This window comes from Synchiropus splendidus, chromosome 2, assembly GCF_027744825.2.
Source record: "Synchiropus splendidus isolate RoL2022-P1 chromosome 2, RoL_Sspl_1.0, whole genome shotgun sequence".
Classification (NCBI taxonomy): domain Eukaryota; kingdom Metazoa; phylum Chordata; class Actinopteri; order Syngnathiformes; family Callionymidae; genus Synchiropus; species Synchiropus splendidus.
The window spans coordinates 21,727,049-21,752,174 of record NC_071335.1 but is presented as its reverse complement, the minus strand read 5'-3'; the positions used below and the strand labels follow the sequence as shown (position 1 = coordinate 21,752,174).

Genomic DNA, 25,126 nt, shown 5'->3' with positions numbered 1-25,126 from the left:
ACATTATTTTTACTCTGCACTGGTGCTTCATACTGCTGTTTCTATAATTCATTACTGTTATCATAGTATGCATCCTGTGTGCACACTTCGTTTTCTTTTATTGGATGCAGGGACACAAAGAATTTCACCATGCGTTGTACCGCGTATAACTGTATGTGTGACAAATAAACCTCTTGAATCTTGAGAATATGAGTCTGCAGAATCTGGGGCCTGGGAAGCTTTTTATGGTGAAGAATGAGCTGCTTGTTTGTGGAAATGAACGAAATCACTCAAGTAATATGCGATTATCAGTTACCAACCAAATAATAATGCTAAAGAAATGATTTGAATTATCATGTAAAATTGTACCCTGCGTACTTCTTTCATGAAACCATCCGTACCTTACACCATGTGATTAAAACTGCTCCAGCAATGCGGAATGACGGAGTGAGATTTTCACTCTTCCATTGTTAAACTGCAGTCTCAGTCGCTGACGGTGCCATCTGCTCCTAAAATGCTGTGTGAAGCACTTCATGTTTGCGCACAGATGCACTTCCCGGGACAAGTAAAGTACCAAGTGAGGTCAAACAAATGCAGCCTTTTATTTCATTGCAACATTCAGTGAAGCTAAGATAAGCAAAAGTGAACTGCACCATCGTTCTGCCTGTCATTTATGGCGTAATTCAAACCATTTGAGGTTCAAACTATGAAACAAATGGTGGCCGACAGAAGGAAAAAGAGACAAGACCTAGATTTAACAGTGACTTCTTGCATAGATATGAAAGAAAATACAAACATTCCTTGTAGTTCAGGCACTAATGTGGAAGCTTCTAGTCATTCGTTATAGAAGGCGTAATAATAATTTCCAAACTGAAGCGCAGATCAAGTTTCAGTGAATTTTCGAGTTGTTTTTCATTTTGTTGAGGGATTGTTTTGCCCTTCAAGGCCACCGTACTCATCGCTAGCTATTAACTAAGTCTCTTATTCTGCATTTTTACAGGCGATACGTCAAAGCTTGTGTTGCGTTTGTAGGTCAGCCAGCTCACTTGGACTCACAAGCTGATGTCAACAATAATGTGTTCAAACACCAGTGACTTGCCCTTGAAGCTGGAGGAGAAGATGTAATTCTTCTTGTCCGTCGTCATCACTGTGAACGACCTTGGCGACTGCACGTATATGTCCTTGAACTTGTGGAAGGTCTTGGTCTCCGTGTCCCAGCGGTAGATCTGAGTGAAAGAGAAGTCACTGCCCAAGGCCAGGTAGTGGCGGTCTGTGAAGGAGAAAGGCTGCAGGAGCATGGCTCCTCTGGAGGGAAGCGACTGGACTTCGGTGAACTGTTTATTTGCCCACTTGAGTATTCTGGAGTCGCCGATGTAGCAGGTCAGGGCCAGGTACCAGTCGTTTTCCAACTGGAAGGCTTTAATCGCCACCACGTCGTCGACCGCCGGGACCTCACCGTGGAGCATGAACTTTTGGGTGCTTCTGTTCCACAGGTAAATGATAGGTGACTGGGAGCGACTCGCCAGGATCAGGTAGGACTTCCCGTCCACCTCAACAAACTCGGCATCGGTGTCCCGGAACCACTCGTGAAGGTACTGGTAGGAAAAGAACCCGGTTTCATTGCGTTCCGGTTGGTCGGTCCACTTGTAGAGCGTGGACATTCCGGCCTTGGAACTATCCACTATCAGGAAGTACCACTCGCTCCCGATCTGGAAGACCTCGATGTCATTGGGCTTGGAGATGTTGTACACATCGATCGACTGGAACTTGGTGAACTTGTTTTGTTGGTCATCAAATTTGTAAATGTGGGAGCCACCAAACAGCTGGGTCACGATGACCAAGACATGTTGGTCGACAAGAACCGACCTGCAACCCACCACGGACTTTCCTGAGAAAAGATGAGAGTCAGCTATTTCAACCTTGGCTAGCATCTACTGTAGAGGTGGGCAAATGACGTATCATGAAACAGTATTGCAGGGTTGATGAAACAGTGTCCTCATTTTCAGAAGCCACTAAATGGCGCTCTTTGTTTAGAAATGATGTTACCTTTCATTGAATTATTTCGAGAAGTCCAAAGATTTTACAGCAGACAGCGCCATCTGGTGGCCTCTAGAAACCAGGACACCGTTTCATGAAACCTCATTGACCCTTCAATACTGTGTCATGAAACCTCATCAACCAGTCGGTAGATTCTACAGCTCCTTGGTATCACGTTCTTCTTTCAAGGAAAGGCGTCAGGAGTGGGATGTGAGCAGCAGATAGTCAGTGAAAGACAAAGTTGGTAGAGAGAGTGTGTGACAAAAGTCGAGGCCACAGTATGCGACACATATGTGAACATACAAAATACTGTGATGTTTGTGATGGTAACAGACAAAGAAAACTGACTACAGGAGAAGTTAAAAATCTGGAGACGTGATGGAAACTAGTTATGGGTCTATGAGGTTTCATGAAACAGTGTCCTGATTTCCAGAGACCACCAGATGGCGCTGTCTGCAGTAAAACGTTTGGACTTAAACCAACTAATTCAACGAAACCTCACATTTCTAAACCAAGAGCGCCATCTAGTGGTCTCTATAAATGAGGACACTGTTTCAACCATACTGTTTCATGATGCCACATCCGCCCATCATTAATGGAAACATCTCTATAAAGGCAGGAGGAAGGCCCAACACTACAATGAATGTTATTTTAACGCAGACGGTGAGAAACCGCGTTCACATCACTAGTCTTCATACGCAACACTGTACGGAACCAACCTGTGATATTGTCAAACTTCCTGAAGTTGGACTCAACGTGGTCCCACTCCATGATCACACAGCTGTTGGAGTTTGGGGCAGCCATGGCCACGTAGATGTCCTCCTTAAAGGAGAAGATGTCTGCTGACATGGACTGAATTGGAATAGACTGATGGCGTACAAAATCTGAGAAGGACAAAAACATAACATGACTAAATGTGGAAATATTTATGTCCAATCTGGTGCAGTAAACTTGGTACATTGAAACAAGAGAGTCTCTGGCTCAACCTCCACACAAGATAACCAGCGCAAACATTTGAGATCAAATACAACATGAAACTCACCACACGTGCTGTAACATGAGGCTACGATACACACTGTATTAAAGATAACATCCCAGCAGATGCTTTACTCACCTTCTCTTGATCCAATGTGTTTTTATGACCGTGTCCCTCTGAATTATTAAACACTTGCATTGATTTTCCTGTGCTTTCATCACGTGTGTTATCTCCCTGCTGCAGCCCAGCTTCAGTTCCTGCTGTGACCTGTTACCTGTGGAGATGCACTCGCCCGGAGCCAGAGGCTGGTCATTGAGCCGCTTGCCCTTCATGTGACTGGGGCCTGCGCAGAAGACATCAGATACTGTGGCGTTTGTGTTTTTCAGCCACGTCATCAGCCACTTGTTCTCGCAGCTGCACTGGAAAGAGTTTCCTCGCAGATCCCTGGACACAGAGACGGGACGGCCAAGGCTGTTACCGTTATCCAGTCTAACCCACATGGAGTCCATCTCCTGTCACTCAGTGGGACTAGTCAACATCGACCTCTTTTGTCATGTCACACACCAAACCTTACCTGTTACTGTTATTATTATTCTACAATATGTGTTTTTCCATCCATCCATTAGTGAAGGGTTGATGAGGCTTCATGAAACAGTGTCCTGATTTCCAGAGGCCACCAGATGGCACTGTCTGCTCGAAAATGTTTGAACTTGAACAACTCATTCAATAAAACCTCACATCAGTTCTAAACCAAGAGCGCCATCTAGTGGCCTCTGAAAATTAGAACATTGTTTCATCAACCCTGCAATACTGTGTCATGATACCTCATCTACCCATCACTACATCCATCCATCCATTCATTAATCCATCTGTCCATACATCCGTCCATCCTTCAATACATGCAAATCATGAATCAATTCATGAATCCATCTGTTAGGGCATCATCCATCCATCATCCATCCATTCATCCATAAATCATCCTTCCATCATCCACCCATTCGTCCATCCATCCACTGTTTCATCACTCCAAAACGTATTATGTCGTTCTGAAGGGATGTGTTGCTGCCAAACACACAGCCTTAGTCAGCATCGCTTCGGAAAAAGAGCGTGGTGAACCAGACACACTGCAGGCGGCACAAGTGCTTACTCACAGTTCCAGCAAGGAGTCCAAGTCAGAGAAGAGATCTCTGGGCAGGTGCTTCATCTTGTTATTGGCCAGTGATCTGAAAAAGTGCCATTCTGAGACTTGTGTGATGAATGACAGAGGTTAAACGCATGTCTCTGACTTACAGATGAGTTAAGTCTCTCAGACCGCGGAAGGCCTTTTTGGAGATTGTTTCGATTTTGTTGCCTTCAATGAACCTGTTCAGCATAAAAATGGAAACATTACAACAGTAAATATGACGGCTGCAGCCTTTCCCAGCGACGTGAGAGGAGGTTGAGTCATCTATGAACCTCTCATGAATCTCATGTCTTTCATGTCTTGAATGTTACTATAATGAGTATCGCTAGAACACATTGGGAAAGGTGGTTGTCAAAATACAGGTAGAGTGGCACCTCGGTTCTCGACCACAATCTGTTCCAGACGGCCGTTCGAGAAGCGATTTGTTCGAAATCTGAATCGATTTTTCCCATTACAATGAATGGAAAAAGAAATAATGCGTTCCAAGCCTTAAAATATCTTTTGTAGGAGTGAATGTAGAGTGTCTGCTGCAGGTGGCTGTTCCTCTATGTGTGTGGCCGCTGCATGTGGGAGGGGTTGCCGAGTGAGTGACGTCTCTCCAGAAGGGAAGAGGTGCCCGGTGCGTGTCCAGCTCTGAATGTGCGCTTCTGTGCAGTTTGGCTGTGACAAAGTCATAAAGCAAGTCACTCTCTGTCCCAGACTCGCCTCATCCCTGTCCCAGCTCCAGCCCACAACAGGACATCAAACCCTGGAGTGCTGCTCCAGCACCTCCCCTGTGACACTCTACCACGGTCCAGTGTGGAGACAGGAAAGGTTTTACACCTCAATATGAAGAAAAAACAGTCAGTAAATGTAGCTAACGGGACACATCTGCATACAGAGGCTGCGTTATACACAATAACAAAGCGCGTCATGGTTCAGCTGATCGGTCCATGCACGTTATGTTTAATCCGAAGCAAAAAAAATCTCAAAAGTCCGGTACGTTCGAAAAGCGAGGTACCACTGTATTAATATTGGGGGGATGAAGCGCTACATGCTAAACCTTGTGAAACAACACAGAATAATATTATGACTGAACATAAAAATATTTCATAATTAAAATAGACAATTGTGTTTGCAAGTAACTATAACAATGCGCAACCTGAACTGCTGCTACTATAATTGAATAGTAGTGGTACATGTAGCCACCAGTGACCATGGAACAAAAGTCATGAAAACACTTACAAATACTCCAGGTGTGGTAGGCCGTAAAAGGCATCATCTTTAATCGTGGTTAAAGAATTTGCGTTTAAAAGCCTGTTTGAAAAACAAAAACAATATATTACATATTATATATATATGTATATTACACAAATTATCAATATAGACCATAAACGCTCGGACACTCACAGCAGCTGCAGCGAAGGCATGAGAGCAAACATCCCTTCAGTGACCTCTGATAAGGATCCATTCACCACGCTTCTGTAAACAACAAAAATAATGGAGTTTTCTGATCCAGTACCAGACACGGGCTGCGTGGCGGGACAAACGAAGGCATTGAGGAAGTCCGAATAACATGCAAGTGCTCGCATGAAAAAGTGCCTCACAGTGAGTTGGCATCACTCGGGATAGTTCGTGGAACCTGCGAAGCTCCCACGCAGATGACGGTCTCTTTGGTGCAGGAGCATCCTGAAGGACACTTGAAATTCCGCTTGGATTCAGCGGCCGGGCACAGAGACAGCAGCACGAGCCCGAGGACCAGAGCGTGTCGCGCACTCATCGTGCCAATTTTGGCGCATGGAAGCGGGCCGAGTGCCGCGGCGGGAGAGATGAGGAGATGGAGATGGGAGAGGAGCTGCGGCTTTGTCGGCCAGGACAATGCAGCAGCCGCGAGAGCGACACCCGGCAGGCGCGCGCACGCGCTCCAGCGCGACATAAAAATGAAAATAAAAATAAAAATAAAAATAAAAATAAAAATAAAAATAAAAATAAAAATAAAAATAAAAATAAATCATCTGCGCTAAAAAAGAAAATACACACAAACAAACGCTGGGACCAACAATCTATACATTTGTTTGTTTAATGACCGATACTAATTACCTTGTTTTTCCTACTATTATTTACATTACAATAACAAAATATTGAATCTGACGACTGCCACAAATACGAATGTCTTTTCAACACTGTTTTCCTGATAAAAAAAGCCGTTATTAAAGTCCACTTAACGCTCATAATGGCATCTATTGTCCATCTTCAATTGTGTCTCCTGTGGATATTGAAGATAAATAACGCCATCCCAAATGTATTGACCGCCCTTGCTTTAAAGTAAGTTCACCACTAGAGGGAGATGTCAGCATTGACGTGACAAACCACTGAAGGCATTTTTCATTTTAGTTCAATCATGGCTTCTGTATCATTTCCATGTTATCAGCATTCAAGCTCACACAATGTTAGGTGTAGGCAAGTATTTCTTCATTCAGGCTGGTGGATCGTGTTCTATAAAATAATATCATATTCACTCATACATCCGATTCCTACTTTAGTTTTTAATTGACGCAAAACAATATCCATTAACAAATTTTCCAAAGAAGATTGCAAGGTTTGAGGCGGTAAATAAATGACAAGCAGATGAATTTGCAAAACAAGTCGTTGGTTTCCTTCCTTCCTGAGTGGTGGTTTCTTGTATTAAACAATTCAATTGTGTCCATTCCACCACTTATTTTTGCCTCAAATGAATCACAAATTTCGATGGACGTGTTTGTTTGAGTGTGCTTTGGATGACTGTTGTTATTGTGTGGCGGTGCAGAGGGACACGGCCTGGCCTTCACTCACAGCAGAGCTGACCTTCATGTCTTAGCTGGACGAGAGAGGTCAGGTTCATATGAAAGAATTGGCCGCTTGCTGATCCAGCAAAATGAAGGAAAGCAGCGCTGATCAAAACGTTGCTTCCTGCTATACCCCAGTGCTGCTATTTACTGCATGATAATTACATGACATGAAATTGACTTTTATGATCAGAAATTGCTTATTTGAGGAAACATTCCTAAAAACCATGGAAAACAGATTTGACCATAGAAATCCATGGAAGTCTGGTGAGACAGATCTGCTTCCTAACCAGTGGGTTATGAGTGTAACTCAATACTCTCAGCCATTAAGTGTCAACTGTACATGTCTGCCATTGCTGGAATGGTCTATGGCAGCTCATGAGTTCAAGCATCGCTGTTTTTAGGCCGTAGTACCCCTGAAACACTTTGGACACGTGCAACCTGAAATCAAATGACGCCAAGACAAATGTCTCTGTTCGGCCTCTTCGGACAACAATTTCAGAATTGCAACACAAACGTCAAAATGAAGCAGAAATGTCCGGCATGTTTGGCTTTTGAAACAACCGTGTCATGTTATCACACTGGAATGTTTCCTACATTTTATGAGCGCGATGAAGTGTAAAACTTTCGAGTGCTTTACACAGTTGCTCCTTATTCTTAAACTTAAAAAATCTTGAATAAAATCAAATGATGGGTATATGAGGTGTCATGAAACAGGGTGACAGGGTCGATGAAACTAATTTTCAGAGACCATTAGATGGAGCTCTTGGTTTAGAAAATGATGTGAGGGTTCATTGAATTAAGTTCAAAGAGTCCAAACATTTTACAGCAGTCAGCGCCATCTGGTGGCCTCTGAAAATCAGGACACTGTTTCATGAAACCTTTGTATAGCATTGTAGTTAAACTGAGACAAGTGACTAAAACTAAAGCTTAAATCAGCCTTTCAATAAGTTCCAACAACATCTGGACCTAGCTCAGCACAGATAGTTTTCCTTTAGACCCCCACCTGAGCAGGATCCAGGATGAGACATCATGTGACGGATTGTCATGTTCATTGCGAACTTCAGCACCTTCAACTCTGAAGTAATCCACGATTATAAATTGAGACTGGAAACACTTTGTAATAAAATCCAAATTCAAAAAGAGCCTCTCTGCCATTGCATATAGAGCAACCTTGCCCATTGCATTCAGCTTAGAATTAGGTCTTGTAGTGGCATGAAACTAAAGCTTCCTTTTCATTTCAGGTGGAAATATATAGGGTTTTCTGTTCTAAAATAAAGCGTTAAAGCAATTAAAGCGAAGAAGGTGAGTTGAGCGTCGTGACGGTTTGACTCCATGATCGGCTCTGCTTAGTCACCAGCACATGGGAGCTTCATTTATTGGCTGTAAGCAGCAGTGATTCTATCTGCTACTATCAGTGTCACCATAAAGCTTGTTTGGGCAGGTGGGTGTAAGTCCACTGGCCCCTGCACTGAGAGTTGCACTAGAACATAGCAGATAAAAAAAGAAAAATAAATCCATTCAGAGCCACATACAAATTTACTTTGGTTATTCCCATTTTTCCATACATTTATTGTTGTTCCTCTCATGACACCATATTTTTTCCCCTCATTATGGCACTTGTGTGATTCTGTTTTATTGTTTATTAATCCTTCAGTTGATATGAAGACTTGTAACATGACAATAACGTTATCATGATCCACGAGTTCCTTCTTTTCTGTGTTTTGTGCTGGACATTCTATTTTTTTTCACTGGATGTTATCTCATTGGATATTCCCGAGGTTGTACGAGAGGTTGAATGGCTCAGGAAAGTTACCAATGAAAACCCATGTTTGGCTGTAAAGTCATGTTCCTAAGTGACTTTTCATTATGGCTTAGTCTATAAGAATACTTTCTTTTTTCTTGTCTTTAATGTTAACAAGGGTCCAATGTTATGCAGAGGTGCACTTATAATATTTTTATAAATAATAATAATAATACAAATAATAGTATTTACAGAGGTGACTGAGAGTTGGGACGCGTGAAACGTTTACTTCTTCCCGAGGGGGGGACACTACTCTAATCCCTAATATCCTTGCCCCATGTATGACAGATCGAAACTGACCTTTTAACCTTTGAACCATGAACACCAGCCTACTGCTTTGTGTGTGCGCTTGTGTGTGTGTGTGTATGAGGGCTTGTTTATCATACTTTGTGGAGCTAATTCTTGACAAAACAATATCCTTGTGAGGACCATGTGACTTTGGCTGGACTCCACGAGGTTAAGCCTCAATTTGAGGATGAAGACTTCAAAATAACTGGGTCATTATAAGTGGGTTTCAGATTGGTTCAAAGTCATGTGTTTTGGTGTGATTTGTGATGGTTAGGTTCAGAAGGAGAGGCTGGGGAAAGGGTTATGGCAATGGGTAACCTCACAATGTCCCCACAAGGATAGAAATACAAGTGTGCGTGTGTGTGTGTGGGCATGTTTTTGCCATACTTGTGAGTACCAAGTCTTGACAAGCCACCTCCTTGTGAGGACATTTTTTTTTTGTGAGGACATTTTAGCCTGTCCTGGTTAAAACGCCAGTGAAAGTATTTTATTAAGCTAAGTTAAGGGTGAGAGGCTGGGGAAAGCATCATGTCAATGAGAGGTCCTCACATAAATAGCGAAACAAACATGTGTGTGTATAACCTGAATGGAGAGGTCTAGTGTAGTCACTGGTGACTGCTTCACAGCAGGTGTTAAAGCAGTTGCATGTCTCTTCTTCCCCCTCAGGAACTCAGCACACATTTGCCAGGCTTCTGTTCCACAAATGCCGAAATAATAAATGTCAGTGATTCACAAACAAAACCCCACTAGTTTTAATTTTCCCGACAGGAATATTATATCTCTGTGATGCGGCTTCAGTTTCAGGTTTTTGTCTGCACTGTACGAGCCAGACTTGTTTGTTTGTGTGACTTTCACCAGCCAACTGAAATGCACTCCGCATGAAACAGCAAAAGAAGACGTTTGATGCTCCATGCGTCTGAAGGTTTGCACGCAAACAGCTGAGCTTTTCAAGAAGACCCCTGTCAGCTCTTTGAGTCCACCAACAACTGTCCGACAAACGCTTGTCAGCTCGGCAAATTTGTCGCGGTAAAATCAACACTTGTTAGCTCCGCGAGATTTGCCGTTGCTTTTCGCTTCACGCCCCAGCGGTTATTTTTGGAGAAGCTACATGTCGTGTATTGATTCTCCATGGAACCAAGCTTAGATATTCTGTGAGCCTTGATTCATGGCGCTCATGATTTAACACCTGCTGTTTTAATGTAGCCATGTTAAGAAGCTGATCTCAACATGCTTGCGTGAGCTGCCTCCCCATTTTTAAATAGCCGACTAAATTTGCCTGCTATGAAGAGGTCGCATCGACCTGTGTTTGAAATGAATACTGTAAAGCTCACACAGAATTTAGTTCAAAAACATCATCTTTCCGTGAGAGAACCTCCTCATATAAGAGAGTTTAAAGGTTATTTAGTTGAGAGTGTATTGTTTTAGGGTCGAATTAATGACAACATGCAAACAACATGAGAAGTTGAAGCGAGCTTCGTGTTGCTTTCTGTGAATTCTTAAATAACAACTCACACCCAATGTAGCGACTCAAAGGTGACAATGTCTTCATACCCTCACGACCTTGATATTGCTATCAATGTGATCTGCACACACACCAACTGGTGGGTCGACCCCTCCCCGCTGCATACCAGCGGCCCCATTCAGACAGCACTTAAACAAGGACGGCACGAGCAAACTGGAAAATACTTTAGATTGTCATGGGCGTAATCCGTTACACAAGCTGATACTTTCATCCAAAACACCTTACAGTAGCCCAGAACGCGGCGTCAGAATGTCAAAGACCAAAGGTTTATATATTGTTTGCTCTTCTTCCAGGGCTGCAGAGACCAATCGGATGAGTCAGATTTGGCCCACGGGCCTGGAGTTTGGCACTTGCTCTACACTGTCCACAGGAGTGAGCGCGAGGGATCGTCGATCTCTCCAGTTTGTCCTGTGCCCTTTCACCAGTTGTTCCCGTGAAAGGGTCATGTGACCCCGGCATACCAGGAATAAGCAGCAGGAAATGAAGGAATGAATGAGTGAGGTGGTGAAACGAACCACTCCAGATGGTATTAGTCGCTGCTTTACACAACCAGAATTAGAACCACCAATTCGTTGCCTTGTTTTTATAGCAGTATTTGCATAGCTTGTGCTTCTTCATTGTATTTTATAGCAACGCCTCCAAGCTCTGGCCAAAGTTGTGACTTCCTAGGAACTGTCCTCGAAGTGGTTCTGAAAGACAGGCCCTCGTGGTTCAGATTGTTGGGTAGAAAGAGGGAAGAAATGGAAACCCACCTGGGATTTTCCCTGGGTCTCCCCCCTCCCTTCATCTGCCCACCCCCTCCCTCCTCTCTCTCCTCTCTCCCTCTCTCTCTCTCTCTCTGAGTCCACGGCTCCCACAAGCCTGCAGAGTTTTCCGTCCTGTGTCAGGGTAACATCGAACACCAGGACCACCTGACGGTTGGAAATGGAAGCAGCAGAGGAAACTCTCACGTACCGAGATGACACCGGACTTCACAAAAAGCTGCTCCTACTGGACAAGGACAAGGACCCGCAGAGACAAACTGAGAGTAAAAGCGACGAGTCCAACTATGTCGACTTGGACATGAAGCCGGACGGTCCCAAAACGGTCAAAGTGTCTTTCACGGGTGAAGGGAACCAGCTGTCGGTCATCAAATGTGACGCCAAGAAGCACGGAGAGGACAAGCAGCCTGTTTTGGTCGAGACGCCGTCCAAACCGCGGAAATGTGACCTGATCGAGGCGGAACTAGACCCGAGCGACTATGAAAGCGACGATCTGCAGTACACAGATATGTGTCTGAACAGCAAAACCGAGTCCAATGACAGTGCCAGTGCGGTTCTGTCCGACCACTGTGACTCGGACACGCTGGAGGACGAGTCTCACTACATCACCACCCACGAAATCCAGCTGACAGAGCTCGACCATGATGTGGATTATGACCTGGGACAAGGGACCTGTTGGGATTTCGATGATAACAACCTTGTCTATTCCTTTGTGGATTACGCTTCATTTGAAATCGACGACACTCGAGAGGTAGTGGCGTCGGGGAGGACCCAGAACCAGGGTCGTGTGGAGCATGAGGAGAGTGATCTGTGTGCAAGCTCTGATGAAAGTTTGTGCAAAAACCTAAGCGGCGACCCCAACGTGGGTCAAATACACCTCTCGATCCAGACCTCCAGTCAGGCGGTGAATGAGCCCGTCTCTGACAACAGCACCTGTGAATTCACAGGACGCCACGCAGACCAGAGCCACTTGTCGTTTGTCAACTCTGGCGCCAGAACAGGACCCTTGTACGGCCGAGCCCCATATTTCATTCCAGCTCCGGGCCGTCAGCACCTCGCAACCAAACTGAGACGGAAAGATATTAATGAATATTCCAGTGGAGCGTCCAGTTCCATCAGTGAGCTGGATGACGCCGATAAAGAGGTGCGTAATTTAACCGCCAAGTCCTTCCGTAGCTTGGCATGTCCGTACTTTGATGCCATCAATCTTAGCACCTCCAGCGAGTCTTCCATGTCGGAACAAGGACTCAACAAGTGGTCTGCGTACATGGACTGGGGGTACAGGAATATATCTCATGACAGAGATCGGAGTGTAATAGCGCGCAAGAGTTTGGAGATGAAAAGGACGATGCAGAGTCAAAAAAACTGCCCCTCTTTAAATAAAGTACCCCAAACCACAACACAAAATGCTGAGTCGACAAGTCGCCAAAAACAACAGGGGGTGACGTTGAATTTGCGCTACGATGTTGAAGCGGGGGCAACGGACCGCTCCAAGGTTCGATACGAAACGATAGAAGGGACACAAAAAAGAGCAACCTTCGCCTCCAGTCTGCTGAAAAACGTCATCTCCAAAAAGATGCAGTTTGAGCAGGAGCGCAAACTGGAAAGGGGGGAAAACCACGACCCCAGAGAGTGTAAAGGCAGGAGGGTTTGGAGAAGACGGAGCTCAGATTCGGGTTCGGGGTTCAATTCGGCTGATGATCAACATCTGGAGCGCAGCACTTGCTGTGAGCCCGTAGGAGAGCAGAACAACTACAAGGATGGGTCTGAACATCAGGCAAAGGAGCCTCCGAAGTCCCACCTCTCTCCCAGTCAAACCAGTGCCTTTGACTCATTGAGAGTTGAACCCTCCACGGACGACCAGGACGCAGGAAACAGGCTGACAAAACTGCTTTTTGTCCCGAGCTGCCCGCAAGCATCCAAGGAGCTTCCTCACCTATCGACACCTGCCACAGGTGCACCGCCTGTCCCTCAGGTTTACAACAAGATCTTCAAGCCCGGCAACGCTGGGATTCGTGGTATAGGAGGGAAGAACCCCGGGATAAAAATACACCTGAGGGGGGTGAAAGAAAGCAAAGGCTGCACACTGAACATTGCAAACCTACTAACCCCGAAATTTAGCAACAACACCATCAACACATTCAGGGCAGCGACTAATGCCAAATGTCACAATTTCTCTGCAATAGATGCGACTCCGAATGCCCCAGTGAGAGACACGCGTGACACCAAATGCAAGTTTGCGACGCCGATCTATCATGTCAGAGATGTGCGGAAGCTGGTGAAAAGCTCCTACCGCTTTGTGTCGTTAGATAACAGCGCGAGCAAATGCACGACGTTGGACAGAAGCGAGGAGAAACCTCAAACCGAGCCCGTCAAACAGCGGCTGCCGTCTCCGATTGTGATCAAATGCCAGTCTGTCAAAACTAATTCTAGATCTCAAACAAGTGAGGAGGCGCAGACGCGACAACCAGAGCGAGCTCAGGTGGCGGCGAAGCAGCAGCCCGCTGACCCGTCGGAATTAGTCGCTGACAATGCAGAAAAACATGAAAAAGCAGGGGAGACAGTCAGGAAATTTGAACCTCAGATTCCCAAACAGGCGGCACTAGAGAAGCTCAAGGCTGCTGTCAAGACAATGGAGCAGCTCTATGTTTATGACCGGAACGAATGGAAGCGCAGATCGCAAACTCCGCGACTGAGCTCAGACAGGAAAGAGCAGGGAGCAGATGAGGAGGACGCTGACCCCGGGAGCTCAGATAAGAGGTCTCTGAATATCATATGTGTTCCATATCATGAGAAAACCGTTGACACACACTTGCAGCAAAGCCCACATCAAAACAGAGCAGGGAGCAAGCCTGACAAGGCGGCGCCCCCGATGAGAGACCCTGAGTCACCAGTGGCACCTCTCTGTGTAAAAATAGAGGCTCCCAAATGCAACAAAACACAGCAGCAAAAGGTTAAACCCAAGCCCTCCACGCCTGCCGTGGCTCTGGACTCTGAGAACTATTTAACCATACCAGGTCTGAGCAGCCAAGCTGCACTGCTGAGCGCAGAGACCGTTTCTAAGGTAACAAACACCGGTCAACAGCAAACAGGTGACAGCAAAATATCTGAGCAGAGATTAATGACGCAGAGTCCCGCTTCGGTAATCCACCACCAACCAGCAGCAGCTTCACAAACACATCAGGTGTTATGTTTCTCCCCCTCTGTCAATACTTTGTCACCCACACCTTCCGCAGGAGAGGCAGCGCCACAGACGCAGCGGAAAATGCTGCTGGACCCGACGACGGGACATTACTATCTGGTGGACACGCCCCTCCAGTCGACGACAAAGCGGCTGTTTGACCCTGAAACGGGCCAGTATGTGGATGTGCCCATGTCCACTTCACCTGTGTCTCCAATCACGCCGGTCCCACTATCCGTTTCCCCCCTGGCGCTGGGCCCTGGCGCCTACATGATCTGCCCAGGCTTCATCCCATCTCCCACTCTCACAGCCCAGGTGCTGTCGCCACAGCCGCAGGCTCACTTGGTCGACGTCGCTGGGGGAAAAGTAAAACATACCAAAAGTTCTAAGCAGGAATTGAACACAGGGGGCGCTGAAAGTGCTTATTACAGCGCGACAGGAGAGGCCTTTCAGGGGTCACTGCAGCTACCTGTCAGTGTGGGGAGCGCCGCCAGCAGAGAAGACGCAGGAGGATCCGACAGGAAGCCTGTCATCAGCATCACGTCGCAACAAGGTCCAAGAATCATTGCCCCTCCTTCCTTTGATGGAACGACCATGAGCTTCGTTGTGGAGCACCGGTGACCAAGGAAACATCCTATCAAAAGAAACAATGTGAGTTCCTGTTTGTTACAACTCCTTTTATTCGTCTTTGACTGATGTTCCACGCTGCTCAGCCAACACTCAATGATGGGTTGTCAAATCATATCAAGAGCCAAGCTTATTTACTGAGGGCTAGTTTTAGCAAAAGGCTTCTCTGTGGTCTAAAATACAAATATACAAATGTATTCAGAATCAGAACTAGCTTTTTTGCCATTGTCAGTGAGGATCCCACCAAGAAGGAAAGTGCTTTGATTTAATGTGCAGTCATAAAATAAAATAAAATAAAATAAAATAAAATAAAATAAAATAAAATAAAATAAAATAAAATAAAATAAAATAAAAAGGGCAGATCACAAATTCGAGCCTAATCCTCATATTGCACTGCACCGTGTTAAGTTTGTTTGACTTATATCACTATATGTTGAACTATATGAACAACATGGAAGGAAGGTTTTGGACCCCAACCCATGAGTAAGACACTTGTTCTTAAGGATGTACAAACAACACGTTCCAACAATAACAAATTCAACTGCAAGACAAGACTGACAGAAAAGCTACTTTATGTTCTTTGAGATTTAAACTGTCAGTGACGTATCATTTTCTGGTGGCTTAAAACACAGACTGATGTGCGAATGTGTGTGAATTTTTGCTCCGTTCAATCATAACATCTAATTACAATGTATTTTTATTTGATATATTTGCAATGACAATGATTTACAAGTGGTCATCGTGAGTGTGGGAAGAAATTGTTCATGGACTCCCTGCAGTGTGGCAGCGTGAGTGACAGCCCAACAAGGTGTGATCCAGAGGTCAACCCTTATCTTGGCCTCGCATGCCATGTGATGAGCACGAGGAGCAGAGGGTGTCAGCCTCTCGGAACCGTGATCGGAGTCTTTCAGGGTTTTTTTTTTTTGGCCTTGATTGATGATGGGGGGTTCGTGCCCAAGGCGACAGCACTGGGAGGAGCAGGTCAAGTTACGTATCATATGTGAGACGATGGCCTTTGGATTCCCATTGCCCGACTCTGTCTAGGACATCATGTCCATCTGCGACGGACCTGAGTCGAGCAACAGCTTGGTTCAGCTCAGACGGAATCTGTAGAAACAGTTTTGAATGAAGGCCCACTATTGTGACAGTGACTAGACAGTAAATAAAGGCTTTATTACTGGTTTCAAGGTGTCAGATACTTGTGCGCGAGTGAGATTATCAGCTGTGGCTTATTTGAAATAAACACGTGGTTATGTTCTGTTCAGTGGAATAAGAGCTGAGCCAGAACCTAGTTCATCTGCATTCCCACTCTCCCCCACGAGAGCTTGTCAGGATACCTACTGATCTCCTTCCTGTTAAGCAAATCCAGCAGGTGGGAGTCCCGGGGCAGACCCAGGAAGTGCCTCCCTCCTTATGTCCCTCACTTCAGCTGCCTCAGTAGTCCTCCAGCCATTGGCTTTGTGGATGGATATTGACTTAAATCATGAAATTCTTAATGTCGGCAGCGACTCCCACCTTGTGAGATAAAATTCACGACCGTATTTAAAGGTCAGGCAGCACAGTGGCACAATGGTTAGCACCTCAACAAGAAGCATCGGGGTCTGGTTAACAAGTTGTTTAAAGTTGGTTGTGTTGAACGGGTGCTAATAACTTGGTTGAGATGCCATGGTCTCGTGTCACCAGTTCTACTCAGATTGGATTATTTTCATCCATGGACGCCAGGCACAGTAAAAATGACATGACATTTGAGTCCAGTCCGAAGGCGCCATCTTTCACATGTCAGTCAAGATCCTGGACTAACAGGGTGGAATACAGAGAGTTACAAAACAAGGACATAAATTGGACGGAAAAAATAGAAATAAAAGTGAATATATTTATTTCCATGTCAATTTCCACTTCTATTTGGTCACTCCTGGACTTCCATATTCCATAAAAGAACACCAGGACTTGTAGAATTACTACCTTGGAATAGGTTATACTTGCCCAAAGCAATTGGCCCAGAGGTAAACATGCTGGTATATTTAATGCATCATTTCAAAACGTTGAAAAAATCCAAACCCTGTCCATGGCATGGAGGAGTATTTGAAGCCTGTGCTCCTTGAAAACTGAAATTAGACACAATATTCTTCCAGTGGTGCAATGGATTGCACTGCTGCCTCTCGGCAAGAGGGTTCGAATCCATGTACTTGCGGTGCCTGCGTCTGCGTACTCCGGTTTCCTCCCACACACTAGGTTATTTGGACACTCTAAAATGTGTGTATTCCTGCCTCTCGCCCAATGACAGCTGGCATCGGCTCCAGCACCGCCCGCAACCCTGACCAGGACTAAGTGCTGGTTAAATGAAGTAAATGTATTTAAAGGTTGCAGATATCAGGCTGCCAAGTCGACGTCACATGTGCCTTTATTTGTCGTGGATGTGGAGTTACATAACCCGCCAAAGAGAGCCAGAAGAACGACACGGGAATTGCCAGAAGTTTCGGGTTAAAGACTCGCGACCCTTCTAACTGTACGCTGCAGCTCGGCAAACAGCTTTCAAGTGGTTTTTGATTCCAAATGTCTCTAAAAACAACAGTTGAGCTGGCAGCTCGAGCTGTGACATGACAGTGTTAATAGACATGCAGCAGCCTCTGACAGGCAACCTGAGCCTGGCTGTTCAGCCACGGCCAGCGGCGACTTGGTCGCGCTCCCTTTTCTCTGCATTACACATCGTCGGGCTATTTTGATAGTGTGAGACAAGTTTGTTTACACGCTTGATTTTCAGGGTTAGAAAGTGTCACAGGAAACTATTCCAGGCAGTGACACCTTCCTTCCTAGTTATTCTCAATTAGTCTTAGAAATGCTTTAATTGCTTGGATAAGATTACAGCGGCATGACGGAGGGCGGAATTGCAGCGAGTGAAATTCCAGGTGAAGCTGCCGGTTTAGCATATTAATTCACAGAGAAATAAATAAAATAATCCAATAACATTTGTGTAAAACCTTTAGAGCTGGATCTGCTTCAATAAATTAAACAGAATTTTCTGGCACCTCGCAAGCTTTTATTTTGAAAGGAAACCGATTGACGTGAACCGATATCAAAGCGCGTTATCGGTAGCAACATCATGAGCTAACTGTTTCTTGTGAAACTTATTTGACAGTTTCACGATCCTGGCGGGGGTCCATTCTCCGCTAATGTGGGGCCGTAATAATACAAGCGCCGGAGCATGAAGGAATCATGTCAGGTGGTAGCAGCCAGGGGCCTCACATGAGGCTTAGTCGTGGTGTGAAGTGAATCATGCTCTGTGCATGGAGTGACGTGCAGGCATGGCTGGGATAGTGATGCAGGAGGAAAAGGTCAGGCAATGTAAAGTATTTGTTGTGCTGATGCAGGGGGTGGACAGCTGCTCGCAGAGATCAGATGCTGCTGCTGCCGCTCCAGGTTGGAGGCGCGTCTTTGGGGCTGAGATGGGGTCAACTTTTTATAGCCCCCCGACTCGCCCTCCCCTTTTTTTTCCAAAATGAAGCGTCAGAGGTGTTGGCCAGCGCCAACCTGTTAGCACGTTCACGTCAACAAATATTGAGCAGGCTGGTCGTGAATCTAACGTCACAGAGGAGAAGCTGAATACTGTTCAGAGGAGAAAGTGGGTTTGTTTTTACAACTATTGGTCCTGAAACACCAGTATTCTGTGAATAAAACAATATAAAGTGCCAATATAGTCAGGAGTCACAAGAGTTTTAAGCGTTCTGCTGCTTTTCATGTCTTAATTCCATGTATTTGTTATTTTCAATGTTTGTTTTGTCCTGATTTTACAGTAATAATCGTGTGTTTCTGTTTTTCAAGTGCTATATAAATAAATATGGTATGGTATGGTAAGAGTTGTTTATGAGTATAGTCAAATGTGTTGCATTGTGAAGAAAAAAGAATTTAATCCAACAGCGTTTATCTGTGGAATTACATGAACTAAAATAACAAAAGAGGAAAAGAATAAAAAGAAAAGAAAAAAAACAACCTGTAAATAACTGTTGTTGACTGTGTACCTGGTGGTGACATGCTTGTCTCTTTCCACCTCCAGACAACACTCCACAGAGAATTCAGCCTCCCATCACTGTAAGTGCCGAACTGACTTTCCTGCCGGTGGCTTTTTCACCAGGACAGCTTCCACCACAAACAACCAACTCTCATCCTCCATTCTGATCATCTGATTCTAACCCTGCCGCGGACTTGACGGTCTGCATCACAGCACTTTGTAGATGAAATACGTGTAGCCCTTGACGCTTTGTCGCTGTACCATTTCACTTTGTGATACTTCCTGATGTTTAGATTTCTCTTGAAAAACATTTATAATCAAAAGGAATCCAGACAGTTTCTTTTTTCTATCTAGTCAAATGTTAGTGACTCTTATTTATGTGAATGTAAAGTATGTAACACTTTGAGAGGAGAAAAAAAAATGTGGAAAACTCCATGTTGGAATAAACGTTGAATAGAATTTTGTTTTCTCATACTATGGCTCAGCTTGTGCTATTGTTACACACATTTACACAGCCCAACACCAACAATTACAGACACACATTTGTTTTAAAATGCCACTGTTTGAAAAGAGATTTATCACTGAAATCACCTTTTCTCAGGAAACTCGCAAAGCCAAATGAAAAGTTGCATTTGTAGGAGTTTCTCCTGACTCATAAGGGATCGATATGGTGTACTGTTGAAACAGTTTAGGGGACCCTGCGCCTCAAACAATGTTTATGCCAATCTTGTCCATTTGCTTGTGTTTGTTATTCTACAACTGGGAACGTTAAAAAATGTGTCCCATTGGACCCCTGGGTGAGGCTGAGTGTTCCTGTTCAGAAGGATTAGTGGATATTCCAGTGTGTCCAATGAGACTGACCGTTCCAGGAGCTGCTCCTGTGAAACCACAAGAGCGTCTGCGATCGACTAGAGGATAGAATTCAGTGTCTTTGCTGAGCTCAGTTGGATTGATAGCGGTTGGTCAGCGTGATGCTTAGCTCATGATGGGCCGGATACTGCTCTGAGGGGAAGGTCTTCGAAGCATCTAATATGGGGAGCTTGTGTGAGGGAGCCTTATTGTGAGTGAGTTGGAAGTGTGCTTGATTCACCACCAGATACTGACACGTTGTGAGGACCTTCCCAGTTAGTCGGACAGTTGGAGAACCCTCACCACCCAGAGACCACCATCCAACATCCACTCACGTTTTGAAACAATGAAATAGGCCAAAAGGAAATGTGTGTTTCTCTATGCAACTTTTGGATAAACACAGGCTCCTTTTGCAACAAGGAAAGAGGAAACACAATTCACAGGTTGTGTTTGTTTCTTCTGCTGAATTTCATTGGTTCAAAACATCTACTTCCTGTTTACGTTTGGGGAGGCCATCTTGGATTGTACATGGGGTGGTGAGGATTGTCCTTTTTTGGACAAGGAAAAAAAGGCTTGTCGGCCACACCTTGCCTTTGATGTTATAAAGCATGGATTGCAAGATAATCCCTGGATAAAAAGCCCAAACCATAGTCCTGATTGAACAATGATGCATCTGCCATTCACCTGGTCTTTAACTTGAACTACGTCTCCAGTCAGCTATGATTCCATAAACTTTTTCAGTCGGAAATATTTCTCAGGTTACGCGACTATAAGCTGAATTGTTTGGAACAGACCGCGAGTGTTGTCACTGAAAGGCTAGATGCTATCAAACTGCATTCTAGCATATTGACGTCAACGCAGCTCAGTCCAGGAAACCTTGTACCATTTTTAAGTCGGAGGTCACTGCTGTAATTCAAAAGCGCGGCAGCGGCCGTCCGCCTGAGATAGATGCGGTTGACGCGCAGTTGCAAAGGGGGCTGGATTTTGTGGGATTAACTCGGGAGGCATGCTTCTTTAGAGCCAGCGGAGTCAGGGACAGTGGTGGTCGGCCATGATGACAGTTTTGACTTAAAATAAAAAGTGCATGTGTGCGTGAGGAAATGTGTGTCGCACCAGTGGAGCTGCTGAGACGTTCAATGAAACATGGCCGCCTTATAGCAGCAGTGCTAGAGGTGGTGCCTTCGCAGATTAACATAATCTCAAATGAATTAATGTCACTTTATCAGGTTTAACCCAAATGTTTATAATAAAAGCTGAAAGGGAAATAAAAATGAGGACAACATGTCTCGGCAGTTTCCTGGAGGCACATTCAATTATTTAGATTGTACTTCAATAAAAGTAAAGAAAGATTCAGGAGGCAAGGCTTCATTTATTGCTACTGAAATGCTGAGTTAAATGCTGTTTCAAATTTGACCTGCTTTTTATTTTTTTTTAAATTTTGGTTTTTTAGTTTAGTGGGAAAGAGACAGACACTGTGAGCACATATAAGTGTATAGTCGAGCGAGTTTAATTGAAGTTGTGAATCTTCTAAATTCAGATGAGCGTGTGTCCATCTGCGCTTGGGCATGTTTGTGTGTATGTTGGTGTGTGTGTTGGTTCTGCAAAGCTTTGTGGCATTCAGTCAGTGAACAACAAGGAGTCAAGTTACTTCCCCGTAGCATGGGCGGCACGTGTGTTTTAACTTGCTGGATCATTGGAGTGATAAAAAAAATAATTTAACTAATGTATGAACACGACTTTTATATAAACCACCATGTTGATATTGAAGATAAAGGGATCACGACAACATCCATCCCCTCAATCTTAGCAGTAAATGATGAGACAAGGCAATAAATGACAACAAATAAAACCATGCCAAGCGTAAAAGTTGAACTTGCAAAGCATAAAATACAAATGTGAATGCAGAAAACACATATTATAGGATATAAAAACAGCACAAAATCCATCAAATTAAAATGTAAGCAATCAGAATGGGAAACACAACACAATTCATCATAGTCACGAGCGTATAACTGGATGTCTGGAAGTCAGAAAGACAAAAGACAGTTACCTAAAGTAACTCAGATTCTCTGAAGTCTCCACCCTCTAAGGTGCTTCGCTGTTGGCTAGCTCCTTGTTTGCATCGCTCTTAAAATGTTATCCAAAACCAAAGGACCTTGCAGAGCTTCGCACACTGCAGGAGAATGATGGAGTTACCTGCAGTAACTCAGTCACAAGTCACAAGCAAAATAAAAAAAAGAGTAGCAGTAAAGCAAATGAAATTGAATAGACAACTTTAACAGGATTCTGGAAAAGCATGACTTAACTGAAAAACAGATTCCATCAGTCAGTGACAACAAGCACAAAGGAGAAAACTCCCAACACTGAAAACACCAAACTCAACAAAAGTCGACGGAAACTGAACAAGAGAACCCAAGGAAGAGCCTGGAAGAAGACCTGAAGAACCTTTAACAAACTTGGATTCTGTCATTGTCCTCTGTCCTGTCTGGTTTGCTTTTGATTATGAACCCAAACATCAGCAACTCATGCATGTGGGAGTCTCTGTCTACATGAAGGTTCTCAGAGCTGCTGGCCAGTCTGTTTACCTCCAGTTTTTAACACCTGACTCAAGCATTTTAAAATGTTTTGATCGAATATGACTCAAGAAATTGTCAATGAAGTTCATGAGAGCGAGGGTTTGTTGACCTGTGAGGCTATAGGGAGCAAAAAATACTCTGAAATATAGCACGTATAGTGGTCCAAAGAATACACAACAGGACCACTTCCTTATTCCACTGTTGCTTTGTCAATGAACCAGTCATGTCAATCATGTGATGATGATGATGATGTCATCTCGGCTCCCTCACATGGAAAGACGAAGAAAGGCCTTTCAAAAAGGTGGCGCTTGCATTCGTACGGAGGAGAAGGTTTAGTGGAGGTGATGCGATGTGTAAGTACAGATGATGCTTGTCAGCATGGGACACGTGTGAGAGAGTGTGTCAGAGCCCTCAGGGTGGTGTGTACAGAGAGTGAAGGATGGGTGTAAGTGTGGAGGAAAATACTACGTTAACAATAAACGGGAAATGCAAGCAATTAAAAAGAGTGTTTCTTTGTCTGCCTTGAAGCACGTGGAACAATGAAACAGACTGTGAAATTCCTGGGCTCTGGATTGTTGAAGTAGCATCAATGGAGCCTCTCGCCTCCGCAGTGCCATGTTTTTGTGCTCTCTGTGGGTCAATGTTTACCAGTTTCGAGTTCGACTATGACATTACATCTGGAGTCTGCTACGTATTCTGGAACTTCTGAGTTTAATTCCAAAACTAGCTGAAGGAAGCGTGTTTTGACCATGGTGCCGGCGTTGAACCCTCGCTCCAACGTGATGCCTTTTTTTAATTGAATTTTTTGTTAGTGTTAAACAAAGATGGATGGATGAATTGGTGTCATGAGGTGGGGGTTTGTTTGACGGTTATATATACCGTTTATGAATTCATTGGATATATTAAAAAACATTATTGTTTCCGATACACAGTTAGAGGTTGAAGAGAAATCGCTGATCATTGTTACCCAGTTTGACATACGGTTGCTGAGAAGTGCAAAACACATTTGCCAACCTTTGAAACAAATTAACATAAATAATTTTCCAAATAGCAAAAGACATTTATACATTTTCAAACAAAGTTACAAACTTCTTCAGCAAACTAATGTTTTCCTGAGTTTGTAAATGTGTTTTCAAAGTTTGTAAATGTGTTTTCAGAGTTTATAAATTAGTTTTCAAAGTTTGCAAATGTGTTTTCAGCATTTGTAAATTTGGTTTCAGGGTTTGTAAATGTGTTTTCAGAGTTTATAAATTTGCTTTCAGAGTTTGTAAATGTGTCTTCAGTGTTTATAAATTTGCTTTCAGTGTTTGTAAATGTGTTTTCAGAGTTTGTGAATGTGTTTCCAGTGTATTCATGTTCCACTTGAACCAATCGTGGGGATCACCATTCGGAGTAACTACTGTAAACGCAAAATTTGCAAACTTTGAAAACACATTTACAAACTCAGGAAACCTTTAGTTTGATAAATACATTTGTAAATTAGTTTGAAATGTTTTTCACGATGTGTACACTTGTTCCAAGAGTACATTTGTTTCAAAAGTTTGTAAATTTGTCAATGTGTTTTGCACTTCTCAGCCACCGTAACATTGGGATGATAAAGTTTCACACCCTGGGCCAAAACGGAAAATGAACGAGTGGAGTGAAGAGGGAATCAAACACATTTGGCATCCGCCAGCGTGCGAGGGCAGCTCTCTGGTGACACTGAAACATCACCCTGGCCAAGGCTTAAGTTTAACCTGCCAGTCCGCTGTTGTGTTTACTGGGTTGCCATGGACGCAGCGGGACCAGCGCTAACTGGTTTGCCACCAGCTGCTGCGGCCCGTTTTTAAAAAAGAATCTTCATTAAGGCCCAGTTGTTGTGTTTCGGTGCCAGATGGGTCTCTGATGTCACAGCGGCCTCACGAAAAACGTCAAGAATTATTGCCTCACCTTATCAAGTGCGTGGAAACTCAAACTCTCTGACGTGCATCTTGTCCCCTCAGAGGCTGAAACATAAATAAACAACCATATCTGTTAGTAAACACCACACAGGACTTGAATATGAATAAATATCTGCACTCACCGTGTGGCTATTAGCAGCAGCTAACCGCTAACTAGCTTAAATCACGAATTTCTATTCAATAATTTCACTTCAAAATGCCACCTTCAGCATAAACACAAGTTCCCCAAACTATCCTTCTTATAAAATGTGATATTCACACGCATGAGTGAGCTAAACTGATAGTTTGTATGGGAAGCAAGAGGATGCTGCTAGCTGCTAGTGGACAGGCCCCAAGCAAACATGGCTGCCATTTGTTTTCCTCACTTTTATCAGTCTTTTTGAGCACAATTTAGAGGAGAAAACAGTGAAAACAAGACTGCGGTTCCCAGTTGAAATACTTTTTTGTTTCTTAAACATTGTTAAATCTCCACCAAAGTATATTCTACCCAGTGAGGAAGATATGTTTTATGATGATTCATTATAGGGTCAAAACATCCCATGCGTCACTGAAATACAATACAATAATTCTCCCTTTAATATTTAAACAGCACA

General features: G+C 44.1%; 2 protein-coding genes across 3 annotated transcripts; one reads left to right on the top strand and one right to left on the bottom strand.

The window, feature by feature from the left end:
* Nucleotides 1–578: 578 nt before the first annotated feature.
* LOC128754687 (leucine-rich repeat LGI family member 2-like) lies at nt 579–24,808 on the bottom strand. 2 transcript variants are annotated; one of them, XM_053857491.1, is made up of 11 exons: nt 24,656–24,808; nt 24,523–24,578; nt 15,005–15,169; nt 14,741–14,890; nt 5,565–5,636; nt 5,400–5,471; nt 4,283–4,354; nt 4,144–4,215; nt 3,267–3,436; nt 2,736–2,900; nt 579–1,867 (listed from the first exon to the last, which is right to left on the bottom strand). In XM_053857491.1, exons 5-11 carry the CDS (start codon nt 5,594–5,596, stop codon nt 1,032–1,034), a joined length of 1,419 nt encoding a protein of 472 aa, XP_053713466.1. In that variant the 5' UTR covers nt 5,597–5,636; nt 14,741–14,890; nt 15,005–15,169; nt 24,523–24,578; nt 24,656–24,808; the 3' UTR covers nt 579–1,031. The 2 variants fall into 2 exon arrangements, with proteins under 2 accessions (XP_053713466.1, XP_053713465.1); XM_053857490.1 differs by lacking the exons at nt 14,741–14,890; nt 15,005–15,169; nt 24,523–24,578; nt 24,656–24,808 and adding an exon at nt 5,762–6,018.
* Nucleotides 11,477–19,772, top strand: LOC128754686 (uncharacterized protein C4orf54-like). Its single transcript, XM_053857489.1, has 2 exons — nt 11,477–15,186; nt 19,214–19,772. The coding sequence occupies exon 1, from the start codon at nt 11,518–11,520 to the stop codon at nt 15,154–15,156; it is 3,639 nt and encodes a 1,212-aa protein (XP_053713464.1). The 5' UTR covers nt 11,477–11,517; the 3' UTR covers nt 15,157–15,186; nt 19,214–19,772.
* Nucleotides 24,809–25,126: the final 318 nt, after the last annotated feature.

Excerpts from the sequence above, each read along its gene's own strand:
- LOC128754687 (XM_053857490.1), bottom strand. The coding sequence starts at position 5,934 with ATGAGTGCGCGACACGCTCTGGTCCTCGGGCTCGTGCTGCTGTCTCTG. Across the intron at positions 4,355-5,399 it reads CTACCACACCTGGAGTATTT|GTTCATTGAAGGCAACAAAA; the intron begins GTAAGTGTTTTC and ends TATGCTGAACAG. Across the intron at positions 1,868-2,735 it reads GAAGTTTGACAATATCACAG|GAAAGTCCGTGGTGGGTTGC; the intron begins GTTGGTTCCGTA and ends ATCTTTTCTCAG.
- LOC128754686 (XM_053857489.1), top strand. The coding sequence starts at position 11,518 with ATGGAAGCAGCAGAGGAAACTCTCACGTACCGAGATGACACCGGACTT.